The sequence below is a fragment of the Vombatus ursinus genome, unplaced genomic scaffold (genome assembly GCF_900497805.2).
Source record: "Vombatus ursinus unplaced genomic scaffold, bare-nosed wombat genome assembly UNPS02014810.1, whole genome shotgun sequence".
Taxonomy (NCBI): domain Eukaryota; kingdom Metazoa; phylum Chordata; class Mammalia; order Diprotodontia; family Vombatidae; genus Vombatus; species Vombatus ursinus.
The window spans coordinates 11,311,110-11,327,043 of NW_020954588.1; the positions used below are offsets into that span (position 1 = coordinate 11,311,110).

General features: G+C 35.9%; 1 protein-coding gene across 2 annotated transcripts in view; it reads right to left on the reverse strand.

The window, feature by feature from the left end:
- Positions 1 to 1,572: 1,572 nt before the first annotated feature.
- Positions 1,573 to 15,934, reverse strand: part of PLOD2 (procollagen-lysine,2-oxoglutarate 5-dioxygenase 2) — a 101,017-nt gene continuing 86,655 nt past the window's right edge. The window contains exons 13-20 of one of the 2 annotated variants that reach the window (XM_027876107.1): positions 14,954 to 15,095; positions 12,058 to 12,120; positions 9,149 to 9,262; positions 5,656 to 5,721; positions 4,284 to 4,388; positions 2,899 to 3,045; positions 2,651 to 2,776; positions 1,573 to 2,473 (exon numbers count right to left, since the gene is read on the reverse strand). In XM_027876107.1, coding sequence (XP_027731908.1) covers positions 2,318 to 2,473; positions 2,651 to 2,776; positions 2,899 to 3,045; positions 4,284 to 4,388; positions 5,656 to 5,721; positions 9,149 to 9,262; positions 12,058 to 12,120; positions 14,954 to 15,095 — 919 coding nt within the window. In that variant the 3' untranslated portion in view covers positions 1,573 to 2,317. The remainder of the gene's footprint in view (positions 2,474 to 2,650; positions 2,777 to 2,898; positions 3,046 to 4,283; positions 4,389 to 5,655; positions 5,722 to 9,148; positions 9,263 to 12,057; positions 12,121 to 14,953; positions 15,096 to 15,934) is intronic. The other variant, XM_027876108.1, reaches the window with a different exon arrangement.

Here is a 15,934-nt window from a genome sequence, read left to right on the forward strand (position 1 = left end):
AGAGAGAGAGGGAGAGAGAGAGAGAGGAGAGAGAGAGAGAGAGAGGGGAGAGAGAGAGAGAGAGAGAGAGAGAGAGAGAGAGAGAGAGAAAGAAGAGGAGAGACACAGACAAAGAGACATGGAGACTGAGACAGAGAACATGCGTACCCAAGCAAGCCTTTTGTAAGCTCCTTGAAGGCAGCTATAGTACAATGCAAAGATCATGCTTAATAAATATTTGTTGATTTACTAATTAATTTAAAGTTGCTATATATCTGCTCCAAAGTGTCCATTTCCCTTCCTGGTAAAGTATCATTGATGCCGTGGCTAGTTATAATGTTCAAAGGTGAAAACGAAAATGGGCATGTGGCAGCAGGGGTGGGAAGAAGAAATTCTTACTACTCCATTTACAATGTACAATCACATACATGCTTTGGGTGAAACTCCGTGCGTTCAGTAATGTCAAGAACTACAAATTTTAGTATTTCACAATAAAGTCATTTAGAGTGAATATGAAAATTGCAATCAAGATACACACGTAAGAGTGGCTACTTCTAAAAGAGCTGATGATATCATACTTCATAAAGCATCGCTAGAGAGTTTTCCTCAGTCTGGTTGCTCTATGATAAAGATGTGGCTTGGCTCTGTGTCACCAGCATAAAACAGAGAGTGCTAAATTATGAGTTAGACTTGAGAATTCAAGTCTCATCTCTCCTATTTACTTCTTACAAAAATGGCTGGGCAAGTTAACCAATTCCTATCTGACCTTCAATTTTGTCATCTAGAAAATGGGCGGGATTAGACTAGGTGATCTCTAAGGTGCCATATGAATTTAACTATCTAGAAATTCTATAAACAATTTTTCTTCTGATGAAAATATTTGCTTATGTTTTAAGAACACTAAATATGCTGAATACAAAAGTTAAAAATCATGAAAAGGTAACACACTTAACGTTTCTGTGGCATTGTGTGTAAATAGCAAAGAGTAGATATCCTTTTGTCTTTCATTTTTTCTTTGATTACTGTGTGTTTGTGTATGTGTGTATGAAACATACAAACAAGCTCAGAAGGGCAAAACCTTAACAACATCTTTTGTTTTTAAAAAAAAAAAGCACCCACATTTTTCTCTTTCTATTTTTTTTTATTCATCACAAGTTTCTAACACATGGTGTTAGAGTAATGGTCTTTGGCACCATGACTTAGAGTTCTTTTTTTGTTTTTGTTTTTGTTTTTTTCAAGTTTAACCTTTAAATTACAAACAGTAGCTATAGTAAGAATTCTTAAACCTCATTCATTAAACTAAATGGAAAAATTAAGACAACACACTTACTTTGAAGGACCCACCACCTTCCCCCACCCCAAAGAGGGGTTAAGGAGAAAGTAGAAAAAGGAGAATAGAGGAATGAAGAACAGAGGCAAATAAAAAATAAAACAAAGAGAAAGTTGGGGAGGGATAGAAAGATTAAAGAAGATAGGGATAATGGGAAAGAAGGTGGGCTCAACAACTTCATTTTCCTGATATAAAATTCAAGTACTTGAAACAAGAAATATTATTTATAAAATTTACCTATAGTCTGGATGCAATTTTTCTACTTTTTATGGTTTTTTTTTTTTTTACTATTTTCTGGCTTTTCAAAAAATAACATTTGGACTGAAGGGCACTTGGTGATCATAAGAAACTCAGTTCACTTTCATGTTGACACACACTCGATATATACTTGAGGTAATAGGAACACTTTGTAGTTTTCCTTTTCTTCAGGACATTTGAACAGTAAGCTTCTTCTAAGAGCTTCATCAGAAAGATGATGGTTTGTGAATTTTAAGGCATGCATGAGAAAGAGATGTGCCAGGAATCAGCACCACAATGGGATCCCAGATCCCTTGGGCTTTAAATATTGCTTGTCTATCATACGCACTTAGACTGTTTCCCCCAGACCAGCAGTAAACACAATTCTTCTGGGATTGCTTTTCAAAATTAGAACACAAACATTACAAACCACAAACTTCACTTGTACCTTAGTGTCTAAATTATTTAGTAACTAAAACAACCAATTCAAAGTTAATTCTTTCATCCTCTCCGAGAGCAGCATAGGAACTTTTTTTTTCTTTTTTTCTCTTCCAACTTGTGACTCGAGGCTCAGAGCAGACATTTGTATGTAAGTATGGAATAATTAAAAGAAAAGCTTTTTCTAAAAATTTTCTGTCCCAAGTGAAGCTGTTTTGTAGAAGTTATTTAAATAATTCTCTTTTCTTCTCACTGATAACTTGAAAAGAATTTTTTTTGTACAACAGTCATCCAAAAATAAAAGGTAACTTGATTTGATGGGAAGAAAATAATTTATGGATCAATAAATGACACTGCGATATATCGTGTTCCATTTATAATAGGAAGTCCTTCGTGCAAATGAGTGAGTCTTCCAGGATGCATGAAGCTCCAGCCTTTTCTGGGTGACTCAATAGAACAATTGTACCTTAGAAATTTGCATCCACCTCCCTATGAACAAAAGAACAGAGAGCTATTTCAGTTAATTCATTTTACTTTCTAAGGAGTGCTATAATTCAACCACATTATCTGAATAAGAAAACTATTTTAGAAAATTAAAGGAAAGGTTTTGGGCAAGGACTGGCATTTTTCTATTTCAAAGATGAAATAACTAAATTTCTGAATTACCTGAAAGTCTTCTCCCACATTGTTGAGAGCAATATTGATCGTAAAAGTAGATGAGTCATGATGGGGTCTAAGGGAACGCTGTCGGTCAGGAGAATATTTAACAACAAAATTCAGCAATGCAAATCCCTGAGACAACATAATAAGCCAGAAGAATCTATATCAATATCTGTGTTAACACTCACATCCTCTATCGAAAACTTGGGGTGGGGCTAGGGGTGGGGGAGGGGTGGGAAGAGGGACTTAAATACCTTTGTATAATAGCCAGCAAAGACTTTCAGTGTAACTGGTGCAATAAATTCTCTGATAAAATGAAGCCATTCATTTTCCAGTCCAATTTGCTTCATGTGGATATCATCCGTGGGGACGTTTTCATAACCACCAGATATACGGCTATCCTAATAACAATATCATCACCATCAACATAAAGTCTGACCTATGTACCACTTGCATTTAAATTTTCTTGTAAGTTTTCCAACAACAAAATCATGAAGGGCTGTAAAAGAGCCAGCTGCTCAGTAATGACCTGCCATCTGCCCTAAAATTACAACCTTGAAGTAGCTTCCCTAACAACTGGATTTCCATAGCTACCCAAATGATCTAGCCACAATGACACAGAATAATCTCGAATCTCTAAAAATCTACATGAAGGGGTCACTAAAAAGTAATGAGATGCATTTTTTCTCAGCTGGTTTTTCTAGTTAGTTACTCCATAGTTACATTATATATAGCTTTCCTTTCATTATTCATAGGGGAAAAAAAGAGCAACTGTATTTTGGATTATCTGCCACAGGAAAGCTGTTTCTAGTCTCAGTACTTCCTTTCAGCCTCACAAAGTGATGTAGTGGCAAGAAGGCTACATTTGTAGTCAAGGATCTGGGTTCAAATCCAGACTTTGGAGTATACCAGATCTCTTTATTTTCCAGTTTATGCCAACATCCTGACTCCAAAGCCAACAAGCTATCCATGAGTTCTTTTAGAAAGCTGGCATTACAGAAAGCAAAAGAAATACCCGAACTGATGAATTCTACTTCTTCTTTGAGTTTTAGTGCTGATGAAGAAACTGGAGGCTAAAGAATAATGATGATAGTTTTTACTTATAACATATTCTAAAGTTTGTAAGGCACTTTACATTTGTCATCCTCTTCCATAATTATTAAAAAAAAAATCTGAATTGGGTGTTTTCTTATTACCATCTTACAGAGAATGAAATTGAGGAAAGGAATTAAGTCTCTTGCTCATGATCACACAATTATAATCTGCCTGAGAGGGGATTCAAATTCAGGTCTTAATGACACTAAGTCCATTGCTCTTGCCACTACCCCCAGCTGCCTCTCACCAACAAAGTGATTTGCCTAAGATCACATAACTAGTTAGTGACAGAGTGAACCTAGATGTCCTGGTTGACTTCCAGTGTAGTACTTTTTTCATCATGCTATGAAATAACTGAAAATATCTAATATCTTTGATACAAATAGAAACTCAGATCTGACTTCCTTACCTTCTACAGCTTGTAATAATCGGTCTCATTATTCATATGCATCAGATAGAGTATTTTTTTAATTAATTATTTTCAGTTTTCAACATTCGCTTCCATAAGCGAGATGGCGCATTTATATCAAAAGTTGCAACATACGTGATGTTTTCCCCCAGACCATTGTCCATAGTGTTCCATTTCTTCAACCAATTCATCACAGGCTTTTTCAGAAAATATGGGGAACCAAAAGACATCTGGGCAAGGCTATAAAAGGAAAGGAAATCATGGAGATTAGTGGAATTTTCATGTTTAGTGGGTTTTTAACTATTAATCGAAAATTCAAAAGTAAAAAGGATGAGCAAATATACAAGCACTAATGCTACTATAATATAAAATACTTTAAAATCATTTTTCCAAAAATTGTTGATAGTGTCAAAAATGAGTAAAGCATACAATATTTAACAGTAAAAGGTTTTTGTTTCTTTTTTTAATGACGCGGGATGCTGGAGAGATAATGGCTCTACTCTAAAAGGGCTTGAAACAATATCTTTAAACAAAAGTTTGGATAGTTTTAATACATCAGGGGTACTCATAAAGGGGGCCACACTCATTGGGAAACAATTGCAGTGAGGCACGCAGTTCGTGATGGACATCTGCTCTTGTGCCAAAGTCAGGTGTTAATCAGGACGAGAGACCCATGAATAAGTGCATAAAGGTCGAGGGGGCCAGTGAAGTAACACATGCAACTTTCTCCTAAAGAAACTATGGGATGGCTCACATGTATAGAAAAAAAAGGAGAAAAAGTAAAAAAGAAAAAAGCAAAAAGCAGCGGTGGCCTGGTGGCTGTGAGGCATTTGTAAATATAGGACCAAGGGAGGGGTTTAGAAAAACTGTCACATTCAGAGGAATTCATGCAAGGTCTTGCCAGAATTCAGTTTGGCAAAGCTGATTGTATAGAGATGCTCCAGCTCAGCAGGACCAAAGTGAGAAATAAAACAGTTAAGAGTCTCTCCTTCTCTGTTTTCGAGCAATCAGAACCACTCTGAGATGAAGTAAAGGAAGGCCAGGATGGGATCACAAAATCAAGCTCCAACAGGTTTGTTAGTGCTAAGATGTACCTTTAAACAACATGGTTGCAGATAGATTTTTTAAAAGTTAGAAGACTATTAAAATGACATATGATATAATAAAAGCTGATACCTATATATCACTTTAAAGCTGGCAAATCACTTCACATTGTCACTATCAGATGTTATTAAATTGTTTCCAGTTGCTAAGCTCTTTAAAAAAAACTACATAGAAATTAGAATTAAGCTTTTTCAAAAACTCCTTTTCATCGCTCTTTGTTATAAGCTATAGTCACTCTTATATTCACATTCCTAATTGACTATTACCGGTAGATTTTACCAAAATATACTCCATTTCCATAAGTAATCTTCCCAGTCCTACCACCACCGTTCTAAGCAATATAGCATTAATGTCCCTCCCCAAAAAATAGCAACTCCCCTACATTTTATTCATCACCACAAACCTGCTCCACTAAATTTTCTGTGAAGATCTTGGAATAGTTAGGGTTTATATATTTTTCCTTCCAGTCCTGCAAGAAAGCAATTGAGCAGATTAAGTCAGGCATATTTTGGATAGGCATACCAGCGAAATTTGAAGTTCAAGCATTTTACAGAATGTTTATGCTATTTATACAGTGACTACTTGTCAGGAGTACAATCCAAATTTATGGCAACAATGGGGCACATTTGGTATTTTGACTTGAATGTTGGTCGCCTCATTTTATAAGATGACAAATGTTTAAGGAGGGCTCCTAGAATTTCATATTCATGAAATCCTCCAGGGATGAATGTTTCTGATAGCGCTCTCTGTATCATAATAGACAGCCTATAAACAAATGCTGATCAATATATAGGAAGATGGAGTGGAAGTAAGGCAAAGGGGGTGTGTGTATGTGTATACATTTGATAGCTAAGGCTAAATGGATATGTTGGACCAAAAGTCATACCACTGGTGACTACTTACCTAACTCTTTATTGTTTACATTTCTATTGTCAGATCTAATCATTTCTTTTTTCTCAGATTTGTTTACCACAAATATTATAATTACTAGTTCTTATGAGTGAAGTATTCATTTAATCAAGAATCACTTATCAACCATTTCCATCTCTTGTCCTTATTGCCACTTTGCAGGGTGTGAGGTGAAACCTGATTTGTTAATTCTGATTTGCATTTCTCTTATTATTATCATTCTTTCAAAATGATTCTTAAGCATTTTTGCCAGGCATTGTCATAAGTACTAGAGATACAAAGACAAAAAAAAGAAATAGTCTCTGACATCTTCTGTCTAGGGAGTCAACAAGAACATCACTGGGTCTGGAATCAGAAAGAACCTGAGTTCAAATCTAGTCAGAGACACATACTAGTTATATGACCCTGAGCATGTAACTTAACCTCTGTGCCTCAGTTACCTTATGTGTAAATGGGAATAATAATAGCACCTCTTCCCAGGGATGCTGTGAGGATCAAATCAAATATTTGTAAAAAGCCTGGTAAAAGTTAAATGTGCTATATAAATGTTATCTCTAATTATTACATATATATGTAAATGCACAAAATAAACATAACTATTAAGTGTGTTCAACAAATATTTCCATATGTTGATATCCATAATTATAGCTTAGGGATTTAAAGCTGAAAAGTGCATATTCTAATTCATGTCTATTTTATATTTAGTCATAATAGCTACATGCATCCATCCCAAACATTTTATTATGAGGAAAAGGCCCCTTTTGAGACAAACACTGGATCACTTGAAAATATAAAAAGCAGTCATTTAAAGGGGAATCAAACCAGCAGAATTTAATGAATGTCTCTTCTTAAGACCCTTCCGCTATTTAATCATATTTCTAGCTATGCAGAAGTAAAATGTGGTTACACGAGAATTAGCTGTCATTGAGTACACATGCCAAATAAAATGGCAAAGACATATCCAAATAACCCAAACCAAAAGAAACCCTTCATCTGAAATATATAGATATTTGAGGCACAAACACTTGGGAATCTTCCAGTTAGAGTCAGCTCTGAGGTGGCACAGTGGCTACAGAGTTTGGCCTGGAATCAGGAAGGCCTGAGTTGAGATCCGGCCTCAGACAATGAGTGGCTCTGGGCAGAGTTTCTCCATAGGTTCCTTAACCGTAAAATGGAGATCACAATAACACCTCCTTCATAAGGCTGTTGTGAAGATCTGTAAAGTGCTCAGCACAGTGCCTGGCACATGGTAGGCATTTAATAAATGCTTATTTTTTTCCCGTTCCCTTCTCTCTACCTTTAAATAATTTAGACATCTGCCTTAGTACTTCACCTTATTTTCCCCCAAGTCGATACAATGTACAGGTACTGAAGGCTTCATTTATATATAGGGACAAAAACTTTCTTGATGTTCTTATTTGATAGTCATAGGCAGTAAAAATTTTTGTAATTTTTTAAAACTTTTCCCCCTATGAAGAATGAGTCCTAAAATAATAGACATGTGATTTATCTCACATTGATTGTTGAATTTTGAACAAGATTTTATATTGATGCATTAATTCTATCTAGCATAAAGTATGAGGAACTATTTTAGACTTTGTCTTCAATTGTTTTCTATCTCATCATTCTGGGAAACTCAAACATTAATTATTTCACTTGGAGCCATTTCAACCAGGATAATCTTACCACAGACAAATAAAGCCCCTGAAGCGGGGAGGAGGAAAAGAATAGTTTCTGCCTAGTTCCTATGACTCCTACTATATATCTCCTCCAGAGATTTGGATGCTGATATGAAATTTTACAGTTCCTGCTATATTTTAGGGCACTATTAGAAAAATTCCCCAAGGGTCCTGATAATTCAATTCTCCAAAATAATAAACTATTTAAAAATAAAGTAAAATGGGTAATTTTACTCCCCCTAGGGAAAGTCCCCTTTCAGCCCTGCTCTCTTTAAGATGACAGACAACAAAAGTGAACAAACAGTATTTGAATGTCCCAAGTTTTCAAAGGAGATTCCTGCTCTATTCAACAGAATATTTGAGTATAGTCAAATATTACTATTCCCTTGATGCTGACTGCCCCCATAAAAACTGAAAATAAAAGGCAATCTTCATCAGACACACTGAAATTGAGTTAAGATGATTATAAGGACAAACAAACTATAAAGGCTGATGCTTCATGGATGCTATAAGTCAAGTTTTTCCCTTGTACAAGGGAACCTGCCTAATAAAAAACTTGTTATGCAGTCATTGAGACAATGGAAGATTTGTCCTGAGAGGAAAGAAAGGAATGAAGGAAGGAAGCAAGGAAGGAAAAAAAAAAAGAAAGAAAGAAAGAAAGAAAGAAAGAAAGAAAGAAAGAAAGAAAGAGAAAGAAAGAAAAAGAAAAAGAAAAGGACAGAAGAGAGAGGAAAAAAAGAAACTTTGTTAAAGGGGAAAAAAAGTTCAAGTAGTATTATCTTCTCTAAACCCAAACTTTCCTCATGTTCTGAATGAGACAGCTCCCTGTCCATGAAATGTTTCTTGGCGACTCTTCATGCAACTTTGTAATCACTATGACATATGTTTTAGAAGAGTAAGATTAAGTATGCGTTTTCCAAACCAGCGTCTGGAATTCTACTCATGTGCATCATAGTACCATCTGTCACGTTGCGCTTGCTCAAACAAGCTTCCTCTGAGTGCTGAAGATGAAAAATGGGAGGGTGCTTTTTAGAGAACAAAATATTGATGCCTTCCAGATTGGTGGAAACCATCCAGCCTGAAGGAATAGTTAATCCCACTTAAATTTAATTTTTACATGTAGTAGAGAACTCAGAGTCAGATCTGGGCTAGCTCTGAATGGCATTAAATATCTAGTTGGGATCATTACCTGAACAATATGTATGTGCAAAGGAACATGTACTTTATCTTGTACCATTAATTATCCACGTGTGTTATATCCATTCAACATTACAGGTAAATCAAGTCACTGTTAACTCAAATACATACCACAGGATTTTCGAAAATCTGCCACAGGTCATTATTATAATGGGAAGTATTGTAATTAGCAGTGGATAATAGCCTTCCAAATTCATGTCTGTTAGAAATGTACATGAACACACCCTATGTAGCAAAGAGAATAATATTAGCAATTTTAGATGAAAACAGCAAGGGAATTAATTTAAGCTAGAAAGAAAAACATTTTAAATAAGAATATTTTCCTTTTTTATATTTCATACATGAGCATGCACCTTCATTTTTGTTCAAATGCACACATGATTTAAAATAAACAAAATAATGTCTTATTTTGCTGGTTTTCTTTTTAATCAAACACACACACACAAACAGTCGGCATCATTCACGTGCAATTTTTAAAAAAAAAAACAGAGCTAGAATGGAATGATTTTTCTCCTCTCTCATTGACTTCTAAAACCAGATATCAGAAAGTAAATTCTTGTTTTAATGAACGGTAGCAGCTTGAGAAAGCAGATTGAGAGCGGGCTTTGAAACCAGGACAATTTGAACTCAAAACCTGATACTGGCTTTGTGCAAGTCACATGAGTACTCAGAGCACTAAATGACAACTCTATAAGATTATAAATGACATAAAAGGCACTGACGTGCATTGGTAGGGGACGTTGCCTCTACCAATGAAATCACAGGATCAGTCGCTATCACTTTAAAAAGTATCTTATTAAGAGATCAAAGGCAAATACAGTGCCTGTATCTTTTGTTTCCTCTCTCTTTCAAACTGAACAAATTCTGTGAAAGTAGAAAAAGCATTAAAATGACGATTTATCACATTACACTTTGTTGTTAGATACCTACGAAATCACAGATCATAAGAAAGCAGGCTACCACTACTAGTAGTTAAAAAAGAGTCATACCCTCAAATTAAGTAGAGAATAGTCAATAATCAACTCTTGAGTGTCTATTTGATGAGACATAACTAGAATTACAGTACCAACAAACGGAACTCACGCATGTGTCCCCAACCTCGTTTTAGTCAGATCTCTGATCTATCATAGTCATTCCCTAACTCTTTTAGTTCCAAATAATATCATAAAGGACTGATTTAAATTTAGCTTTCTCTTCCCTCCCCCTTTTTTGTTCAATAATAAACAATAAATAAAAATAAATATATAAATAAATAAAATAAAAATAATAATAAATAATATTGAGCAGGGAACACAAAATTGCCTATCAGACTCCAAATAATCAAGAGTTGACTGTGTCACCAACACATACATAGAGATAATCATGTTAGAGGAAGGTTACCATACAGAATATCAAGGATAAAGCAAATGTTTCTAAAAGATTTTTTTTCTTCTAAGTAACTATTTTTTTCAGCCTCTTAAGGAAATTTGGAAAAATAATTTTCTGTTTCTTGGTACTACATCTTTTCCACGTCTCTATCCCCCCAACTGTCCCAGAATCATAAAAAAGTTTTGTTTTTTGTTTTGTTTTGTTTTTTTAATTTTGGTTGTTATTTTTTTTCTACACAGTGGGGAAAACCAAAATTTTCAAAGACAATTTTAAGGCTGAAAAAAAAGTTAAAATAATATAATGATGGCAGATATGTTAAACTGTGTCCAATTTTCAATCCTTTCCATCAAAATTATGTGGTACAATGTGAAAACATTACAGAAACCAGACTATTAAAATTGTTTTATAATAAAAAAATTTCCTCTTATAAACTAATACAATCTTCCTGCTCTTCTGTCTTGTATGAGCTTCCTTTAACTGCTCCCTGAGCAATCACACAACTGTTACACTTATTTCATTTAGTTCTTCAACAACCTGAGATTCATTGGTGTAGATACACCCTCTACCTATGCAGACAACAGCTCACCTATGACTTAGCAGTCCATCATATGAGTTACTGTAGTCAAGAAAATTTCAAAATCCTGTGGGCACCTACTGGTGATGAGTCTTTATGAACATAACTGGGCCAATCCTCTGCCCAGGCAACTTTAGACCTGTACAAAAACCCTGTCCAGCTTTTTAGAACTTGCTAAACCATGTGCTAAGGCCTAAGAGTCACCTCTGCATCATGATGAGCTATCAAAATAGGATTACGTGGGCATATAGTTGTTCATTTATGTCTGACTCTTCATGAACTCATGGACTATAACATGCCAGGCCCTCCTAACTTCCACTATCTCCCAAAGTCTTTCCAACCTCATATTTGTTTGCTTCCATCTACTGGGCAACCCTCACACACACACACAAAAAGAAATATTAACTCAAACTCAACTAAGAAAACTGTATACCAACAAACCAATTTCAACTCTGCCTAACTCTTTGTAAATTATAATTTTACTGTTTTATTCCATCATTTCTCAATCACTAAAATAACAGACTTTCAGAAAACTACAATCCTCAACAACAATTAAAAAAAAACAGATACATATACTGACTTAAGCTATATAGGCAATCCTGATGTCTTCACAACCATATCAATAAATGATGAACACCATGTCTGACTGTGGAGCTTTCAATAACTAAACCAGACTGTACCAAATGAAACCATATCACACCCGTTCCAAGCTACAGTTGGTTGTAATAGCAATGCCCTGCAAAAGCTGTTGGTAAGTACATTATTGACATGATTTACAGAAGGGGAAAACATGAAAGCAAAGTCATTTGAATTTCTAAACCATAAATACCAAATCAATACTGGATCACTAATGGAAACCCAGTATCCTTAACAACCAGTTCCATACTCCATCAACCTTCTGGACTTTTATAACAGTTCAGTGCAAAAATCAAGTCCCCCCACCCAAATAAACAGTCTAAAACCACAATTTTAAAAAATACGCATATACCAAACTAAGAAGATAGAAGAAAAGAAATTTACTGTAAGACAATATGCTATATCTGACATTAACTAAAGATATAAGAAAATAAAATGACACCTTTGGGGGGCTGAGCATTTGGAATGTTTCCGGAGTAGGGGAGTCTTTTTCCCTTTGTATAGTCTAAAATGAAGGAGAAGCATCGTGTAAGTTGACCTGCCATCCTCTCTCTCAGGTATTCTTAGATAAACAGAAAATAACGGCCTTTGATCAAAAGCTGACATTCTGAAATGTCCCACACGGACAACATGCACTAATAAGCCATGCTCACAACAGGACAGAGACACAACTCCAGCCCCCATTTCTGTTCATATGTGATCACAAAGCTCGTGCTGGAGTAGGGCTTGTTTTTGTTTTGAGGCATGAGGTTAAGAAACAGATGGGAGATGAAAGAGAAGGCCATTCTGTGAAGTGCCGTGAAGTCGGATTAGCTGAATACGAGCACGTGTCGTGCAAAGATTGCAACCGCTTGAGCTAAGAAGATTCAACAAATATCACAATGAATTTGATTTTGTATGAAAAACAAACATAGTAGAACATCACATGCCTTGGTTAAATTTTTTTAAAAAAAGGACTTGCCAACTTTTTTGAAGATTGAAAATATCATTTTATATACTGGGATAAAGTTAAATGGCTCCCAAACTGTCCGACTCAAATGCTACCTCCTGCATGAATCTTTTCTCGGTATCCAGCCAGTGCTTGCCACATAGTAGGTACTTAATAAATGACAGAATGATTGTATCCAGTTGGTAACCATCTTGGGAGTTCTAAGCAGAGGTGAGCTTAACCAATTAGGTATCCACACTAAGTTCAGAATTAATATGGTGAGCCCTGAAGAGAGGGGAGTTCCCTAAGTGGAGTGAATTGGCCCAGGTTGAAAACGAAGCATGTCAAACTCCCAGGTCAATCAGAATGTGATCAGATCAGGAATAGCTCCTGCATTTCCACATTGAATAAGTCAGAGAGACAAAAAAAAAGGCTAAACAATAAAAGCAAACATTTATAAGTGATAAAGAAATATTGTTTCATAGTAATTGTAATGAAATGTGCTGACGTAGAAATAGGAGACAACAGGTCTGGACCAATGACTTGTTTCTATGTCAGCACATTTCATTAGCCTCCAATTTATAAATGGATTGTGTTCCAAAAGTTCCAATTGCCAATCACTTGTTTGGGCCTTGACATACATCTTCCTACTGAAAGAAAATGTTATGAGTGATGGTCAGGTACTCAGGCTAGATAATAAAAGTATGCATAATATTGTTTCTATGGGGAAATGTGTTCTGAATTAAAAAGAAAAGAAAAAGACTTTGCATATGAACTTAAACAACATAATCAACTATTTTGGGGGCTGCCTGTTCAGTTGTACCTCCGTACTGTCCATTATATCAATAGACTGAAAATTCATAAGGAAACCTATATCCCTGCACAGTAAAATTACTGGGGGTATAGTCACAAATATTTCTACTCAGACCAACTATAAATTTTATATTAGACATAACATAATTTTCATGTTACATTTGTGAGCTAGCTACCAGGATATTCAAAACATTTTTTTTCCTTTTGCCAAAAACACTCCAAGTCAGAGCTAGGATTGTTGGGAATTTATCTACCCCAAGTAAGTGGCCAATACAGTAGCTCCACTGTTCAATAAATATTTGTTGAGGAAGACAACTCTATTCTGCCAAAGAAAGGCAATGAAATGCTTAGGGGATCTAGCCAAGGGGATTGCTTGTCACTAAAAGACTTGAGGACTCCTACAGCTCTAGGCATTCTGGTGTATTGCAGTGGCATCAAACTCAAAAAGAAATAGATTCTGGAAGGCCACAGATTGATTATTTAAAATAAACAAATACAATCATTAACATTATCTATGTTGTATTTTTATTTATTTGCTTTGACATTCTCCAGTTACATTTTAATTTGTCTCAATGGCAATGGGGAGTTTTACAGACTGAGTGATGAATTTGACACTTCTGGGTGGAAAGAAGGATGGCTTTAGAATCATGAGAAACCTAGATTTAAAACCGACTTCTGAAGTTCACTGCTTGTGTGGCCATGGGAAAATCACTCAACTCCTTTTGACCCCATCTGCATCTCTAGAAATCAGGATAATAATACTACTCTAGATATACTGCAATATTTATTTTACATGGCTATTACGGGGAGCAAATGAGAAGATGTGTTTAAAAAGCTGTACAAACTTTCAATTGCTGTAAAACTGTCGGTGAGGATGATGATGCCAGCAGCCACTGCACAGTAATAAGGCAAGATTCACTCATTCATTATGATGGCCACTGGCTACCCCAGCAACAGGGTCTTGGCTGTCCATTCAGATACAGGACATTCATGAAGTCAATGCAATAAGCATTTATTAAATACCTACTATGTACAAGAGCACTTATGGTAGGTGCCAAACAAAAAAAAAACAGTCCCTGCTTTCAAGGAACTGACATTCTTCTAGGGGACACAGTTTTCAAACACTTTAATAAATGCAGGATCATTTGAGGAAGCAGAAGGAACTAGCAACCCAAGAGGAATAGAAAAGACTTGCGGGAGGAGGTGGCACCTGAGTTGAATTTTGAGGAAAACTGAGGATTTTAAGGGGCAGAGATGAGGAGAACGACATTCCAGGGATAAGGGACAACCTGTGGAAAAGCAATGAGGCCAGAGATGTAACAGCACATTCAAGGAATTAGATAACCTGGAACTGTCTGCCCTGGAACTATTACTGATATATTACTCCAACCCATTTCTATTATTTTTCTCTTTGGGATTAAAAGAGAAAAATTTTATCCTTAAAAAATAATTTGCCAAAATCATTCTGTTTCTCTAGAAAGATATTTCAAAAAAATTGGCCAGTACTCATAAGTAGAAAGACACACATACAATTCAAACATGATAACAAACCAGAAGAGCAACAGAGAAAAAAGCTAAGTGCCGTCGTGCACCTTACCATTTCCCTTGCATTTCGGCAAAGGGCCATATCAGGGTCCAATTTATCACGAATAAAATAGTTCCTTTCATTCATCTCGGAGCGAAGAGTCTGCCCTTTAATCAAGTACACATTAGCCATGTATGGGATATTCCATACCCCTCTATGAAAGTAAACAGGAGACATTCTTTAAGATCACAAATGCAAAACATTCCAGGATGTATTTCAACTATTTGTACTGACAATATCAAAGCTTTCACGTGTTAATGAAGTCATTAGAATCCTAGATTCAGAGCAGAAACTTCAGAAGGCACTGGCTTCAATTTGACGATAAAGAGACTGAGGCATGGAGAAGTTGTGACTTGCTCTGTAGGTCATTTAGGTTTTGGAAATTAGGATTTCAATCCAGTTCTTGGACTTCAGAGTCAATTCTTGCTTCCACCATATCACCAAAAGGACCCAATAAAATACTCACTGATATTTTACAATAAGTTAAAAACAGAAAACATCAACTGCAGGCCTCCTGGAGAAATTCCAGTTTGGAATTCCTACCTGGCAGCTTGAATAAATAACACACCTCGCTTATCCCTTAAAGTATGCACACTGAAACATTGTACGGAAGAGAACGTGTTTTTCGGCAAGTATGTGAGGCACTCTCTGGGCAGAAGGAATGAGCCACGCCATACAACATGCTCAGCCTACCCCAGGGTTAGAATTTGTAATGACAAGAGAATTTAATTTGCATTGTCTTCTGCTATCCTTTCTAGCTCCCTCTATGTTTAGACCATTGAGTGAGGTACAAGGACAGGAAAGCCTCTGTCTTCGAAAGGTTGTGACTCATGCTTTGGTGAGCAAGAATGGAAGAGTTTCACTTTCCCGAGGTTCATTTCAATGTCATTTTCTCCATGAAGCCTTCTTTGACTTCCCCCAGCTGGAAGCAAATCCACCTTCCTGGAGTCTTTCATGCATTTCTGTTTAACCTCTCCTATGCACTTACAATTT